The 19186-nt window shown below is 27.0% G+C and overlaps 1 protein-coding gene across 1 annotated transcript; it reads right to left on the bottom strand.

Moving 5' to 3' along the window:
• Positions 1–12213: 12213 nt before the first annotated feature.
• LOC101488815 (uncharacterized protein At4g28440-like) lies at positions 12214–17387 on the bottom strand. The gene is made up of 3 exons (XM_004509763.4): positions 17250–17387; positions 16580–16821; positions 12214–12667 (listed from the first exon to the last, which is right to left on the bottom strand). The coding sequence occupies exons 2-3, from the start codon at positions 16800–16802 to the stop codon at positions 12480–12482; spliced, it is 411 nt and encodes a 136-aa protein (XP_004509820.1). The 5' UTR covers positions 16803–16821; positions 17250–17387; the 3' UTR covers positions 12214–12479.
• Positions 17388–19186: the final 1799 nt, after the last annotated feature.

Here is a 19186-nt window from a genome sequence, read left to right as displayed (position 1 = left end):
CGCTCTTCCTTTGAAGCAAAGTATCATGCTCTTGCTTACACCACATGTGAAGCTCAGTGGTTGTTATATTTGTTAGCTGACTTCCAGATCTCTTATTCAGCACTTGTGCAGATTTTTTGTGATAATAAATCAGCCATGCATATCGCCTCCAATCCGGTGTTTCACGAGCACACGAAGCATATTGAGATGGATTGTCACATTGTTCGCGACAAAATTCAAGTTGGGGTCATTCATTTGCTGCCAATTTCAACTTCAAAGCAGATTACATATATACTAACAAAGTCCTTACACTTTGGTCCTTTCACATATTTAACCTCCAAATTTGGTCTTCTTAATATCCACTCAAGTTTGAGGGGGGATGTTAGTTTATCATAACTATCATTTCTCATTTGTTTATCTTAGTTAGAGTTTGTTATTAAAATAGTTTAGAGTTAGTTACTTTTGTTACCATTTTCCCTTATTTTTAACTTTAATTTGTTTTACTCTCTATATAAAAAGGATCCTTATTTCATTGTTGGGATCTAAGAGAAGAATTATACACAATATTTTTTCTTCATTGTTATTAAATGAGATGAAGAGATTGTTAATAGACCTATTGAATTTGAGCTTGACTCCATAATTCTTGTTAATCACTTCAACAATAATGCAAATGATGTGACCAAACTTGGAGAATGTAGGCATTTATTCTTTTCTTTCAACAAAAACTCATATTGAATTTGTAACGACATTAGCCAATAAAACTGCTCACACTTACCTAAGTGCCACATCTTCGGTTAATTTTCAAATGATAATTGATATCCATAACATATATTTAACATATTATTACCAGTGAGATACTTTAAGCATATTTAAATAAATAAAAAATTTGTTGCTTTTTATTTTAGAAAATATTTAGTGTACATCCAAATATCAATCGATAGTTTAAAAGAAATAAGAATAGAGACTGATTAGATAGATTTAGTATATCAGTGATAGAAAGATAAATAAAGAAAAATAAGATTTTGAGTAAATATATAAATATTAAAGTGTAAAAATACGCAACAACTAAAAGTGGCCAGGCCAACATTGCGCACATCAAAACACACCGGGCATGAACAAGTTACATTACAAAAGCTTCGCTAATAGAATCTCTTCTTTCCTTTATTTTATGATCACTCTCTCTACTTTATCTTTTCAACGAAAACATATATTTCACACTTTAATTATGCTCCATTTCTTTTTCAACAACATCAAGGCCCTCTGTTAAATTAAAAGATGGAGGGGTCATGATTTATCAAGTTTGTAAATAGTGAAAATGGAAAAGAGAGGGAACACTTCTTCTTTTCATAAAAAATATCTTAACCTTTTATTTTTTTTGTAAGAACTTTGTCAGTGAAACTTTAAATTTTTAGCCTTTGGTTAAGTATGAGGACAACCAAAAGCATGTTTCTCATTGGATTCCAATACATGAGTAGAGTATGCACACAATTATTGATTGATTTTTATCTTTTACAAGCCAAGGTCTAATGATTGAACGAAGAGTTATATATGCCAATAATATCTTATTTAGAATCCAATACACAAACGGCTAGTTATAATTACCACCAAATGAGAACAAACAAAAAGAAATTTCAAAATTGTATAAAGCCATGATTACGTATGAACCAAGCTAATCAAAACCATAAATAAAAAAATCCAAAATGCAAACGGCAAACGGCAAAAAGCCAATGGATCTACAACGAGTATAATTTATACCAGTTTCATTCGATAATGAAATAGTATTATTGAATTAAAATTTTGATGATATTTAACTTTACATGACTGAGTCTAATCTATATCAATTTGGTATTTCGAATAGACTTCTAGTTAAAAATCAATTTCGAATTAGTTGTTCAGTGAATTATTCAAAAAATAAATTTTAGAAAAGAATTTCAAATTTTTTTTGACAATTTGTTTTTCGAGAAAAAACTTTTCAATTATTTTTTAGAAAAATTGATGTAAAAAATTTTTCAATAAAATTCTTTTTTGAGAAAAAAACTCTTCCTTTTTTTATTGAAATAAAATTTCAAGATAAAAATATTTTCAATTTTTTTCTCAAAATTTTTCTGAGAAAAACAAATTTCAAAATATTTCAAAGAAAGAAATTTAATTGAGGTTAAAAAAGTTTTAAAATAGTTAAATCAATTTTTGAATTAAGTTTGATTAACTAATTTGTTTTAAATATATAGTTCAATTCAAGAACCATTTAATTAATTTGATTTTTGTTGATGCAGTGCAGTTCAATTTATCAATAGAATCCAATTAACTATATATTTTGCGCACCCCTAATTAAAAAGGTAGTTTATAGTCACTATAGTTTATATTAGAATTCCGAACCTAGTCTAAACTATATTGATTATTAGACAATATAGTTCATTCGAGAAGTAAAATAGTATTAATGAATTAAAACTCTAAAAGAAAACAATATTTATATCGATATCTCAATAATTTTTTTTAATTATTTATTTCAATGTTTTTATTAGCACATGATAAATGCAATGATAAATGCAAGGTCCCTAGTTAATGCAGAGGTTTTTTATTAAATGTTAGAAGGTGATCATTGAAATTGATCTCTGTCGGTAGCCTAAAAATAGAAAGTCGTTATACCTACTCAATTTGTTCCATCAATTTTATTCTCACACATGCACTTGCACAACCCGAAAAAATAGATGACACACTCACTAATTTGTGGACCATAAATATGATACCTCTGTCACTGGCCATAATCTTCTAATTTTTCCAAATATCTTCGTGTCTTAACAATATAAGCGATTGTCTTTTAACATGTTTAGGTATATAGAAAAAGAAACATTAAGTTTTGATGAATATGTACACATATATACCTTTCATGTCCTAACTTGAATTACTCTGCCTACTGGCTATGATAACTCTGTTTCTGTCTCTACACTCCTGTTTTGACAAAAGAAAAAACCCCACATCGAATGCGAAACTGATCTTATCAAAATTGTGCATTATTTATAAAAAGGAAATTAGCACGTAAAATGACATTTCAATGAAGGATAAGAGGCTCTGACCATTTTAAGCATATTGGACCATATATATTATTGTTTTCGGATGTATAAAAATAGTTTGAAGCAATATGTATGCATGTGGCTGTAAACCTGCAAATAAAGTTTATTTGTCTAATATATGACAGATTAGGGGGCAAATTTTGATATCATTAAAATTTAACAAGATATATAAGTGGTTGTTAATTTTTGTTTTTATGGAAATATGAGTGGTTGTTATTTAAATAAAAAAAATGTCGAATATGGTTTTTTTTTCTTTCTTTTTTTATGTTTTTTATACTGGTGTTTGATTTCATTTCATCAAACGAAGTTCCATGTTATAGTATTATAAGGAGAAGACTGTTATTTTTTTTTTCCACACGACATTCATTCAAATTGATAAAAATATATTGATAAAAAAAGAAATTTATAAATAAAATTATAATATTCAGATTAATATTATAAAACGATAAAACATTATAAATTGGGTAAAGTCTACGGATATAATGAAATTGAAATGTCTAGAATATAAATGTATAAAATATAAATGTATATGTAGTTATAATATTGATGATGCAAAATTCAATGATTGCATTTATATTGGATTGAAGTTAATTTGTCGATCTGAATTAAGTAAACATCGCAATAAAATTGAAAATCAAAACGACATAAAACGGCGAACAAAGCTACGTTGACTTGGACAAATAAATCACAAACAAAATAAAAAAAAATAGAGTGAAAAATGTAATTTCAAATCAAAAATTGCCTTAAAACAAAAGAAGAAGAAGAAAATAGGGATAATATGAAAAAGAGCCGTCTACATTGATTTTTTTCCTGGATTAGTTGATACTCATTCGGAGATGATTGTGATGAGTTGCAATCTTAACATATCGGTGAATAATAAACACTCATATTTTAAAGTTTAGTTGATTATAGTACTTAACAATTGTTATGAGTCTTACATTAAATGAGATAAAGTATAAGTGATTCATAATTTTCACCCTATAAGTCAATTTTGTACAGTTGTGAAGGTCCAACTCAAATTTTAAAAATAATTAATTATAAGAATTATACTATTATTTTATATTTAATTATTTTTAAATAATCTAAATTTTGAGGTGATTTTGTTATATTAAACTAAACTCATGCATATCTAATAACTTTTTTTTAGGATATTTTGTTTACAAAGATGTTTTGCATAAAAAAAATATCATGTCAAGAGTTTTTTTTGGTTTAAATATCTGTTGAGAACTAATAAATTTCTATGTTGTAGTTAGTATTAGTATTAACATTATTATTTTTGAAGAAGCGAAAAATCACTTATTTGATTCCCATTTCCCACGTGTCTCCGGCACTCCTGCACTTAGATTGGAAACCATTGTCTTATGAACCCACATTGCACGTGCTATATTAATTGATTATATAGTCAAAGAGAAAATCATTTTGTTGGTAGAATCATACTTAAAATCACGTTTTCAATTTCTTTTTTACTCGTAAAATCACGGTTAATATAATAACTGACTGGCCATTTGTTTTCCTAAATCAGAGTATTTCCGCTCAAGAGAAAAAACAGCAATAACTCAAAATATATCACTCAATTGTATCAAAATGGATGATTATTTTAATTTTAAATCAATATTCATTATTATTTTTTAATTGTATTGTTTAATTAATATGAAATACATCACTCTTAATTTAATATATTTCACTTTACATTAATGATAGTGAAAGAGCTGACCCAACATTTTACAAGCTTACAAAAATATTATAGTAATCATATATTTAAAAATGAAAAACAAAAACAAAAGTTTTACTGCAAGTTTGAATTTAGTGTAGACTCTAATCTTAATTAACTGAATTAGGTAAAATCTATAACTAATTTATTATATTTTTACTTAAATTTTTTTAAAGCCTAATACCTAATTTGCCTTGTTAGGCTCTTGGACTAGTCTTAGATAATGATAATACATTAAAATATTTGATAAGGGTAATTTAATAAAAATATAACTCTCACTCTCATTTATATATCTTTTAATCCATATAAAATTATCAAATAGATAATTCATTAAAAAAACGAAATGGGTAGTTAATATTATAATTTAAAATTTAAAATAATATATAAACAGAAACTAATAATATTAAAAAAGAAAGTGTATGTTTATGAACTTTCTAAAGAGATTGTTGGATTGCTTTTGGAAAATGTAGAACCAAATTTTTCCAAACGATTTTTAAAAAATGATGAAACAATTGATCTGACAAAATGAAAAGAAAAGAAAAAGAAAAGAAAAAGAAAAGAAAAAGAAAAGAGGAAAGTGATAGAAGGAGAATTTTCCCCTTAATAATTTAAAATAACTAAAATATAGTTTTTTACATATATATTATTTGTATACTTTTAAATATTAATAATTTTTTGACAAAATTTGCCTTAATTTCTTCTTAATAAAAAGGTTTTTTTTTCACACAAAAATAATAACAGCATTCCTCTGTTGTCACTAATTTACAATTTTAGTATATTTACCTTTAAGTTTGAAAATATTGTCCACAAATTTTTAAAATATTTTAAAAACTTCTCCAACCCTAAATTTGAGATTTATGCTCATTTGCAAGTTGAATTGTGATAGCAAGACTCATGGTGATGTATAAAGTAAATCTTATTATTTTATTTTTCATATAATTAAAGCATTTCTTAAAAAAAATGAAGAAAATGTATAATTAGGACAAAATTACATTTTCTAAAATAAATGTATTGGTTTATCACATTGTGACTTTTTCAACTTATTATTCAACTTAACACGTTAAAAAAATAATTTTCAAGTTTTGTGTTGGAAAAAATTTAAGAGATTTTAAAAATTGAGGTATTATATTTTCAAATTTAGAAATTGGAGTACATTGAAAAATAAGAAAACTAAAATAATAAATCTACAAAATAAAAAGATAAAAAAATATTTAATCTAAAATAATAATAAGGGTTCTGCCCGATATTCGTAATAAGAGAGTGTTTAGATGAGTTCTTTTTTAGAAAAATATGTTTAAACTTCTTCTGGTATATCTTGAAACTTTAAAAACCAGAATAAAAAAACAAAATTGAAAAAATCAAAAGAAATATCTTGAAACTTTAACATGTAGCCTGTATTTGGTTTCTGAATGAAACATAGAAGAAATAGATTTATTTTTATATCATATGTTAGAGATCAACATTTGTTCACCATTGAAAATTTTATAACAATCAAAGAAGAAAATTTTGTTTTCTTATTCAATTTCATGTTTCCATTCCAATAATAAGCCGTTATTCCAAAATTGCCTGAAAAAACAATTTGTATGGTTCCATTCCAATAATAATAAAATGATGCTTTTAACTTTTTACTTTCTAATTTAATCTTTTAAACTATTTTATGTTTTACATTGCTAGTTTTTTTTTTTTCATTTTAAATAATAATTAATGCAATTAAAGATATTTTATTATTAAAAATTCTATAGAACGTTGCAACAATAACTAAGTCACACTAATCATTTAGAAAACAATCATTAAATCTTATAAATAATCTATATTTCTTGATTTTTCTAAGTCAATCTAGATACACAAATAGTCTTTAAAAATTTGGTAATCAATGTCCTTTAACATGATCAATATTATCAATTTCATTCATTTGTAAAGTAACTTGAATAGTCAACTCATTATGCTATTTGAATTATATTTAACAGTAATTCAAGAAAATTATCAAATTTAATGAACTATATGTGTAATTTAATAACTTTAAGACTAACGGTGTAAAGAAAATATAACGTAAATGACAAAATAAAAAAAATAAAAAGTTAAAATATATAAATAGAATCTGAGCTAAACTTAAAGGACTAAGCATTACAAAATGAAAATAAAAGACCAAACTATAACTTTCATGAAAATGTAAAGAACCTCAAGATGTTTTTTTTTCCTTTTTTATAAGAAAATGTTAGCAATAACTCCTCCGTCTCACAATGAGTATTATTATAGTAAAATAATTTTTTCAAAATGAATATCATTCATAATTTTGGATGCAATTTTAATTAGTTTTTTTTCTATAGTACCCTTTAATTATTACTATATACACAATTTTTAAAATATTATTATTATTTTGTATATATAAAAGTGAAAAATTCATTAATAGTTAAGATGGGTAGTTTGGTAAAAATAACTTCTCATTTTTCTTATAACTATTATATTTTTTAATATATGTGTAAAAATCTTAAATAACATTTGTTGTGAGACAAAGAGAGTAATAAAGTTATGTTAGTTTTTGGAACTTAAGATTTTTTACTTAAATCTCTTTCGGTTTCTCTTAATTCCCCAACCGAACTATAAATTAAACGCATGTTATTTTATAATGTCAATCAATGAAAGTTTGCTTTTAATTATACTATTAATTATATATCAACTTTTTCAAATTTTTTTTTAGGAATACTTTTTTCAATTTTTATTATTGTAATATTTAAATTTCACATTGAAAAGAGATAAAACTATATAAAATTTTATAGAGACATTATTCATTTTACAAGTTAGTTTTGTAAGTATAGATTAAACACAATATAAAATATAAAAATATAATATGGTATCAGCTCTTTATAAAGTTCTATCTTTTATCAATGTGAGCATTGTCACTAATTAATAATTGTTAGATAATTACAAATATTTGACTTTTATCATAACTAATTTTAAAACCATGCCTACCATTTCTACTTTTTTTTTTTACTCTTTTAGTTCTGATTCATAATATAGATTAGATACATTCATTTTTGTTGATTGAATTTTTATCCCATTGTTTCTTATAAAATTTTAGCAAGAGAGAATATTTGTTATGAAACTAATGTTTCTTTTTTAAAATGTTATTTAAGATGTTAGTTAAGGGTTCCTAATACAAATCAAAGAAAATAAAACATAAAAAATTGGTTTAGAAAATTATTTATCTTTTCATAATATTTTTACGAAATTAATAGATATGTAGATCCTACTAACATATAATGGGAAATCAGGATTTATTTATGTCATAATACATATTATAAAATAGTTAGATATATTTTTAGTTTAGCCCTTAAATTATTTTTTTCTTTATTTTGATTTATTAGAAACTTTTTTAAGGAATTAAACGTATCAATTTTTACAAAAAAAATTTAAAATAGTAATTAAAAGTAAATAAAAAAATTAGAGACTAATTAGTTGAAAATTTTTTTATAGAGACTAAAAATAAAATTTCAAAATTCTATAGAAATTAAAAACTTATTTAACTAATTTTAAAATATTTTAATAAAAATGGAGCAAAATTGTAAAATTTTATTGGATGTTAATATAAAACACTTTTATACAGTACAAATTCTAAAAATATAAATTTTTAGTTTAAAATATAATTTTAGAACTTTCAAAGATGTTTAATACATTATTATAAAAATAAAAAATTTATATATTTAATTTCTTAACAAATATCTTTGAAATACATATTAACATTTATCATATTGAGAAACAACTACCAACCATCTATCTACGAAGAAACGTAGAACACTTACTAAATCATGTCCTTTAAAATGCACTATATCACCATAAGGCAGCTTGCTCAGCCTAAAAACCAAGTTAAACAAATGCTATCAACTAAAAGCAATACACCAACACAAACAAATTAACCCCAATATTTGTAACTTCAAGTTTTGTTTTCTTCTAAAAAATTGCAACCTTATTCCTCAAAAATAAAAATGAAACCTTAAACTATCAAGGACAAGGAGTACAATTTTAAAATATAACTTTAAAAATTGTAACCTTATTCCTAAACACAAGGAGTAACTTCCCACACATTATTAATTGTATTGTATGTAACTCATGACGTTGATCAATCGTAATCTAATTTGTCCCTTTTGCATTCTCACCAACACTTCGCCTTTGTTTTCTCATCCATTGCTCTAATATGTCTTTCCTCTTTTCCTGCTTTTATCATTTTCTTATGAGCCATGTGGGTACCAGTTAAAGGAAGACAATGGATGGTGTTATACTTAATTGGGTGGAACCGTACTCTATAGTTTAGCCCACACTTTTAGTTATTGCCCACCATTATCGTGTTTGTGTACAGCTCAGCTATGCTCTATTGGATATGGTTTTCAAGGTTATTGATGAGAAATACTTAAATAGTGAAACTGAAAATCTTTAAATAAATATTTTTTTCGACATACATTAATTTTTTACTCATTCTATTTATTTATATTTTATTTTAGAGTAGTATTATTTAAGTATATATAAAAAATACATATCTATATTCATTATTAATTTTTTCTTTTTTTGATATTTAAATATATTGCTTAAACTTTGTATTCACATAAGACTTTCTAAGTATTGATAAATTGATTTAATTTAATGAAATAGAATACAAAATTGATCTAATTTATTTTGTGTAAAACAAAATTTAAGTGTCGTGTATTAGGTTAATGTATTTTTTATTTTTTATTTTCTAAAATTTACATTAATTTTACTCTTTAATAAGAAAGTAAAAAAGTTTTAGTGAACAATTATCTATATTTTTAAAAATATTTAAAATATCAAAAAAAAAACTATTTTTATTATTTATATTTTTAATATTTTCGGAATTGAAGTTTCAATAAATAATTTACTTCAAGAAACTGTTTTAAAAACATGAACACACATTTTAAAAAATAAATTATTTTTTATTTTTATTTTTATAGAGTATAAATGACATTCAAAGTTTTCATTTAATTAATTAGGATTTAGATCCAATATTAGAAATTGGATATGCGATATATTGTATTAAATTTAATTGTAAGTTTGGAACAATTGAATATTTTAATAAGAAAGTTGAAGTACACTTATTAAAAACCTTAGATCATGTCTCCTTAAACGATTCAATTCAATCCACCAACACTTCAGATCTCTCTACTTGGAGTCACATGGGATATTGTTCTTGTCTTCATTAACATTATTAAGAGAACCTTATACTATCTCTAATACATATTCTTGTACAAGCAAGCTATTTAAGTAAGAACATGCACTTATACATAGCAAAATGGTTTTTTACTTTTTATCTTTGATGAATTATAGGTAATTTATCCAATTAATATCCATAGAAGATTAGTCATATAAGCAAATTTATAGATAGAATAAACATTAATTAGTTTTCGGTATTACTTATAAATTTATTTACGAAATTTCGAATTTAAATTCAAGACATAATTTTCAACCTAATAATATCGATATTTGTCAATTAAACTATGATTTAAAGACTTCTACTTTACATTTATACTTAATAAAGGCAATTCAGTAATTTATTTTATTTTAATTTGTATAAAATAATAAAATATATGTCAATTATCATGCGACAAAGGGAGTATTATTTACGTAGGGACTATGTACAGAGGAGATCATGATTTTGCATTAGCCTCCATCCCCAAAGTTTGTTGGGTGTATCTACCAATTGTACCATTATAAATTGATAATGTTTATAAATAATGAATACCATGACAATTACTTCCCTAGCCCAACCATATGCTATAATCATGAACAAGACATGTGCCTTGAAGTGCTGCAGCCTGCGGGCCTCACATTCTTAATGTCATGTGCATTTTATGGTTGTTGAAAACTTGAATTCCACTAGCAAAAGTGTTGCATAATGAATTATTATGGAATATGGACCAAGTAAGCAAACTACCACATAGAGAATAAAAATATTAATGGAAGTATCTTCCCTTAATTCAAACCAAGTAATAAATGTCATGCTAGTAAGTGAACTTTGTTTTTCAGTTTTCATCCGCAATGACCCATATAAAATGCCAGAGGAGAGAATAGGTCAATCTTTTTTGTCATATAATTCAAAGTTCAAACTGGGAAATGATGGACTAAGAATGAACACAATTATAGTTTATAAACAATTGTAGTGACAATCATAGACGTGTCAGCATAGCATGTCAAGTGCCCGGTAAACAAGAATCAAATCCCCCAAAACCTTTAGTCCACATTTTTATATTAAGTGTAACAATAAAATAATTTGAATGTACTAATTTGTATCATAAGATGAGCTAAATTTACTTTTAAGTAACCTTATAGTTTGCAAGAAAGTCTTATAAGGATGAAAGTAGTAGTTAGTAAAGTAGTGAGTTAAAATACAATAAATAAAGTATAATAGAGGATAAGAAATTAATATTTCCTTAGTAATTTAAAATGATAAATAATGAGACAAACAAATATTTTAAATGTGACATTAAATATATGATAGATAAAGTATCTTTATATATAAAAGTTTGTAAGTTATTGAAGCAAACATTTTCCTCCTAAAATGAGGGTACTTTTGAAATTATTAAAATTAATGTATTAAATTAATTAATTAATTAATGGAATAATTGTAGTTTTTCCAATGGTTCATCTCCTTGCAAATAATAGATCTTTATGTATAAAAGTTTTTAAGTTATTGAAGCAAACATTTTCCTCCTAAAATAAGGGTATTTTTGAAATTACAAAAATTAATATATAGAATTAATTAATTAATTGAATAGTTGTACTTTTCTCAATGATTCATCTTCTTCAAAATAATAAAAGCATTTAATTATAATAATTGCGGAGAATTGAATAATTTAGTTTGCAATAGAAGTAATGCTATGAAAAAAGTTGAATACAACATTCCTAACCTTAAATTTTTATATTTATTTTCTTAATCAATGTCTTTAGGATACTCAAGAACATTTTTTTTTATATTTAAACTATGTAGTTTATCCAATAAATCCATCTAAATACACGTAAAGTAAAACGAGTCCATAAAATTGTTGATAAAATGTTTTTAACATGTAATAGATTTTTTTTACTCATAATATCAAAGATATAGAAATTGGAATATTGGATCCAATTTATTTATAGTCACTGCATTTCTACAGTTGCCTCCGTAATATGTGGACATTAAAAAAAAATATATGAAAATTAATTGATGATTGAATCTAGTAAGATTTTTAAAATGCATCATTTGAGAACTTTATGGTAAAAATAAATCATGGGGGCCTAGCATTTCTCTATCAGTTATGGTTTAAAGTGTCCACTTAGACACTTTATCACTACATTAAGAATGCACATCCGTTGGTCATAATTAGGAGTATAAAAGCAAAATAAAACGAAGATTACATCAACTATAAAAGGCTTGTCTTCCACATATAATATAATCTGGTACATATAATCTAAAGGTAGCAAAGATGCACAAAATCCATAATTAAAAGATAGCAAAACAAAAAGCAAGATTTGGAAGCAAATTTCCTTATCTTTCATTTAATGCAGTGCACATCATCATCATCACAACATGTCTGTTTCAGTGGTATAAGAACCACTGATTCAGCTGGAAGAAATTAACTCTTTGGTACTACTGCTTCCAAATCTCTATTCCTAGTTGCTGGATTTGTTTTATTCTTCATTATAACACATTAGAAGTTGCAAATTATTCCAACAAGTTACTCAACAACATTAACCAGTTCATATTCGATAAGGGAAAGGTTATTGTCTTCCTTAACGGTGCAATCAGCGGGTTCTGTGACTTCGACACGACCCCATTTGTCCACGGCAAGCCTCATTGATCCTTTAAACATGTCAATTTTAGCGTTTCGCAAAATGACAGTAGAGCCCTCTTTCATCAGATCCACTGAACAAAAGAAAATTTTTAACATTAAGACATTTTCAATAATTTTACTGAACATGGATGGTATTCTAAGCCATTAAAAAGAATTTAATTCATTCATTGCTTACCCTAATGAATCAACAATTCTCAACATTATGGAGGTAAATTAACAGTATTCCTTATAAAAGATAGAGGAAGTGGCAATTGTTCATTGCCCAAATGGCTACAAACTCCATCAAGTCACATAAATGTAAACTAAGATAATAATGCTACTTTAAGATACAAACATAACAATAGCACAAAAAGAAACCATAATGCACACTCGCCCTTGAAAATTACATATTTTATCATGTTTTAGATTTTGAAAAGCAAAGCCCATAAAATTTCAAAAACAGATGATGCAATAACCGCACATAGGGCGATTCTACTTAAAGTTAAACAACTATCACATCTGGCGATTCTACTTAAAGTTAAACAAATGTCACATCCCCATTTCATACATTGCTCCACCATTCTCTCTTCCCAATATTTCAACTATAACACAAATGAAGCTAAGATTGCATTTGTGCCTACAGTATTATGTAATTAGAATTTCCTCATGTCTGCCATGGTAGAAGTGAACAGTGTATATATTTTTTTATATCATAACCAAGTAACAAATGTTTAGCCTCTACTTTTACTTCATAACCGTTACTCATAAAAATAAATTTAATCCAGAGCAGCAGTGGTACTAATTTAGTTGAAACAAAAAAAAAGAAAACCTTAACTATATAATCTTATACAACAACCAAGTAATATGACCGGGCTAGACGAGACCAAAAAGGAAAGATCGCGTGTAGTTTAGGATAATAAGAGATCATCCTAAACTAAGAATATAGAACTACAAAAAAAGCATTGCTAAAGCAAGATAGACGCATTTTATACACTAGGTAGAACTATATGTCTCACTCATTTTATCTCAAAGAAAATACTCATCAAACAAATCCCTTGAACATGTTCGAGATGCACTCCAATCAAATTTACCAAAGTGTGGCATAAATTGCAACCAACAAACCTAGTCAACAAAAGCTGGTCGAAGGAAAAAGGATTTGCTGTTGAATTGTAAGGTTTTCGCAGGAAAGGGTGAAGAGAGAGAGAAAGGATGCTGTCAACAATATCCTTTCAGATTGATATGGAATGTATTAATACAATACACGATAATAAACAGGTGGTCTTATTCATACCAATAATTAGGTCCAGTTCATTGTAATAATACAAGTACAAGACCAAACTAAATACTTGAAACAATAAGACTAAGAATAACTTGTAGATATTTTCGATGTGCAACTAAGTGTTATTGACGGTGGATGGCGGCAGAAAGCCAAAACAACGGCGGCACCGTGGGATAGCGGAAACGCGGTGTGCCGGATGTCGTCCCTGCAGCGCGTCTGGCCGTGAAACCGCCGTAACCGGTTGCGGCGAACGCGGCCACGAATAGCGCCCCAATGCACTGATGTGTTGCGCTCGGACCCGGATCCATTACCTGCTAATCGGTTTTTACAGGTTTTGTTTAATTATGTAATTTCATTAAGGGTATCTGAGTCTTTTCGCACCCAAATCCGTATTATTTAATTATTTCTTGACCTTTCTTCTTCTGCTCCTCCAGTTAACTGCTGCAACCCTTCTCATTATTCTTCCTCTGTTTTAGTTCTTCTCGTTACTTCTTCAATTCTTCTTCCACTATTTGTTATTACTATTAGATCTTAATTTTGATGTTACATTTTGGATATGAAATATTACGATGATTACCCCTTTATTTTTGCTACTTTTTAGTATTTTTGTCTACCATTTGTATTTTATGTTTAGCTTATATATTGATTTTTGGTCTTCACAATAGCGGTCATCCCACTATCCGCGATCCCGCTATCCGTGACTGACAACATAGCTGTGAGTGATATTTGATAACACCCAAACAAAGAAATGCACAAAAAAACAGAAACAAAACAATGTAAAAAAAGATGTAACTAACTCAGTTTGCACAATAAACAACACAACATTTTGTCCTCTGCTAGTAGCTAAGTCTTCCGTTTTTTTTTTTCTGCTTTAATTTGCTTTGTCCAATTACAACATATTTCATATCTGTGGTATTCTATATCTCCTATAGTTACTAAAGCATGTTCTTCAAAACATTTCAAGAAAGAATAAATAATATGTAAAAAAGTTAGGCATGTCAGTTGTCTACATAAGACTGGAGGATAATACAAGGATATAGGCAAACTATTTTATTTTTCAAGTTTTGTTCATTATTCAAAGATTATGGTCAAGTCATTGTATCACCCTCAATTATGGATAGTATAACTAGTATATAGTAGTTAAACATTTTATGGCATGAAAAGGAGGAAATTTGTATTGATTCATTATACATATACGTGAGGGCATAGATTTTTTTTTCAAAAATTTCACATATGTCTACAATAGAACTAAAGAGACATCTTACCTAAACAAGCACAAGTCAGCAAAGATAGGACCACAAAGGCTGACATTAAGTGATAAACTAATCAAAGGATGAGATTATTTTCCTATCATATAAGATTAACATATCACTAAGTCAGCATATTAGTTCATCAAATACTCACAATAAGTATTGCTGAACCAACATATGGCCTTTGGCATAATTATAGTTTAATTACATAGATAAAAAAATAGAAATATTTAATTTTCTTAAAGCCAGAAATGGATAGAAAAAAATGAAGTTTATTAATGTCACATGCATAATAGGTAAATTCAAAATCAATCTCTTAGCCATCGTTGCTAAAACAACACAATATGTCTGAATGTCGTGCAATTAAAAACGAATCAAGGATTCTGGAAATACCATCACTTGGCAATCCAAATCATGGAGAATAAGGAAATGCTGTGAATAAAAGCATGAACTACAGAATCAGTGTTTTCTTATTTATCATGGCAAGGCACACAACTCGTTGCATGAGTCTGTCTTGATGTGAACCACTTAGGAAATAAGTTCTTCATGACACAAATAGGACAAAAAGACATCTCTAATAAAGTTTTGTTTTTCTTTAATATCATGATCTGAAAGGTGACATGATTGGCATTGGTGCTAGAAAATCTTACTGAAATGAACATGGAAAATAGGACCCTTTTTGTCAAAATACAACACTAACTTCAAAGCTGCACCTCTGAGTAGAATATTAATAGTATTTCTTCATTTTAATCGTGTTAGGACTTGATTATTTTTTAACCTAGACTCATGCGATGCTTATGATTAGTTTAGTTATGAAATCAGCTACAGAGTTACAGGTTACAACATAGCATTTGTGATAAAGCCCAAAGGATAGTTAATTAGAACATTTAAACAGTAAGAAGAGCTGTAAGAATGAAGTGGTTGGTTGGTTTTTGTTAGGCTTACTGTGTGAAATTAGCTTAAATAGAAGAGAGGCATTCAGATTCGTTAGTTATGGCGAAAACAGAATAGTGACTCGGTTGTAAAAAGGAAAACCCTGAGTTGAAGGCAGAGTCAATGGAAGGAGAATTTTCTCCTTTCTTTGTTTGTCGTTTAGTTAATCAACACAAATTTTGTTTTTCTATCTCTCTTCTCCATTTCTCAGCTCTTTCCCCGTGAACTACGGATTTTATTTGGCATTCATAACAACATGAGGATTTAATGAACTTAAATTTTACACGTCATGATGTTTTTTATAGCATGTTTTTAACTATGACTATTAATTTGTCGCCATCATATGGACAATACGAGACCAGAATTAACAAACATTGGATCACGGGCAACAGTTGCCGACGAAATTGACAATTGAACAAGTTTAAAGCATAATATGCCAAGATAAATATACACATAAGTGTGTGATGGCAAAGTCAAAACAATAACACAAGAAATTCTATACCGGCATATTTGCTACAAAATCGAAGAAATAATATGTATACCTTGATCATTTCGGGCGGTAAATATAATCATCCCTGTCTCATCACCCACCAAAGATTCAGCAATTCGCATTTGACGAGGTTGAGGACCATCGGGACGACCCTTCTGCATCACCATCTTAGTACTCACAACCTTCACAGTTAGAGTGTGGCCACTAGTCCCCGGGCGAAGCTGCTCAACCTTAGTGAACACTGGCTTTCTCAATCCAGGTTTTGACTCTGCCATATCTTCTTAAACTAAAATCCTACAAAACCAAAATGTTACAACAAGATTTCACTAGAAGATCAAGTGAAGCACACAATCATGCATATCTTCTATAAACATTAAACCAAATAAATATATAATGTTTGATCAATTGATCCTATCTCACACAAAACATACATGGATACAAATCTACGTGTTTCTTACAGAGTGATATTGATGATAGAAAAAGGGTAAATGAACAAAATTAGGTTAAGAATTTTTCACTTTTTTTAACTTCTCAATCTAACAAATTTAAATATAAATAAAAAAATATTTAGGTCACTGAAGTAATACAAGTAAGCAAGTTCAATTAAAATCATCAATGGCATATGTAAATCAAGCTACGCTTAGCAATAATAACGGATGACAAGTTTGAAGCTTTACTATTATATTCCAAAGGGTTAGAAATAATAGGAATCGAAATCTAACCTGAAACTGGAAATGAAAGCAGTGCAAAGGCGTGAGGAAAAGGGAGATCTGAAAAGTGAAACTAAGCCGTCGAGGTCGGCTTTTAAGGTATGTTCGTTTTCGATGCTGTCGGGTCAAATGTTAAACCGCTCCGACCCAACATTTATTAGCCCGTAATTACCAAAAACATAAATAAATATATTTTTTTATGAAAAAAAATTTAGAATGAGGACACGTCTCAATCTAAAGTAAAATAAATAAATACTATGTTTCTCTCTAATTATAAAAGAAAAATAACATGTCTTTAACTACAAGAACAATTGACCCCAAATGTGTAATTTCGCATTGAAGGTGGAAGGAGTTTCATGAAGAAAAATCAAGGTTGGATTCTTGTAACACTTATTTTCATATGTATTTATATGTGTTTTTTTTACAAATAGTCATGATTTATCATTTAATTAATAATTTATTCTATATGTAAAGAAATAAATTTTTATTATTATGTATTTTATTTTAATAATTATAATTTATTTTTATTTAATTGTTTTTGTGTGACAATTATATGAGTACGATTTATGACATGATTATTTTTTAAATAGAATATTGTGTATTTTGTTTATTTGATTAATTTTGATAACTATGAAATTGATGTGTTAGTTATGTTGGTTTTATTTTATTGTGCGTGACCTGTAGTGATATTTTTATAATGCTTGATTTATTTTAGTTGATGAAAATATTAGTTGAATTATTTAATTAAATTAGAAGTTATATTGTTCGTTAGTTTTATTTTGGATCAAATAAGTATTCGGCATAAGACATAGTAAGTTAGTGAGACTCGGTCCTCGTGTATGAGTGTTCTTACTTGAAAATACATTTAGTCCATACATCTTTAGTATAAAAAACAATTAGACTCATTCTTTTTGCTCTCCTTTATGACAAGATTTTCTAACAATTCATGTGTTGTCTTGGCATAATGTAGACTTTATGTCCTTGTCTCAATCAAGTAAGAGAGTAAATAATGTACATTCCCTCATTTATGACACCATCCACCAACTTATTTTTCCTCCTTACCACCTTTAATTCATTTTTGAAATGAACATTACAAACTTAATTATGATTTTATCTTTTTTGTGCAATTAAGAGATGAAAAAAAAAACTATCCTCCTTTGTTATATCTCATGCTTCCCTCCCTCTTAAACCAAGATTAGAATTTTATTTTAATTATCTACAAAAAGAATTCTAGGCAATTTTTGGTTTCATACCTGTTAGTAAAAAATTAAAAGGGTAATATGTTTTGGTTTCATAAAACATAATAAAAAAAACATAAAAATATCATGACAAACAAAATGTTGTATGTGTTTTTGGTTTCATAACTTTCCAAGTTTTGATTTAAAGTTTTGATTTTTTTTTATATTTAATTTTAATGTTTTGATTTATATGAACACCACATGAGTCTTGAAGCAATTGATGAAAAGTTAAATTTTTAATCATGATAACATGGTTAAGTTGATTATTCTGACGCGTTTAGTGTAAAGCTTGATTTGTGTGCTTAAATAACTAATAATGGGAGAAATTTTATAGTAGAAAGAAGAAAGTTTCTATTTGTATGTGATTTTCTTGATTTAAGTTTTTAATGTCTATAAATAAAACATAGTTAATCCAATTTTACAGTTTATAAAATGAAAGTTGTGATTTTGAGACATTTATTCACGTGTAGATATGTTCTATATTTGGAATAGCGAAATGACTGATTCTTGATTTCGATTATCCATGATAATATAAATTTGATGTCATATGTGATTAAAATTTAATCTTGAATATTTTATCTTTGTGGTTGCCTAAAACACTAGAGTCGACTTCGTGTCAAAATCAATTGGCACGAGAGGCAAAGGAGGCAAAAAAAAAAATCATACACTCTTCTCGCATAAAAGAATTTGTGATGACAACCGAGTTCAAAA

Source organism: Cicer arietinum, chromosome 7 (assembly GCF_000331145.2).
Source record: "Cicer arietinum cultivar CDC Frontier isolate Library 1 chromosome 7, Cicar.CDCFrontier_v2.0, whole genome shotgun sequence".
NCBI lineage: Eukaryota > Viridiplantae > Streptophyta > Magnoliopsida > Fabales > Fabaceae > Cicer > Cicer arietinum.
This window is presented reverse-complemented; position numbering and strand designations above follow the sequence as displayed.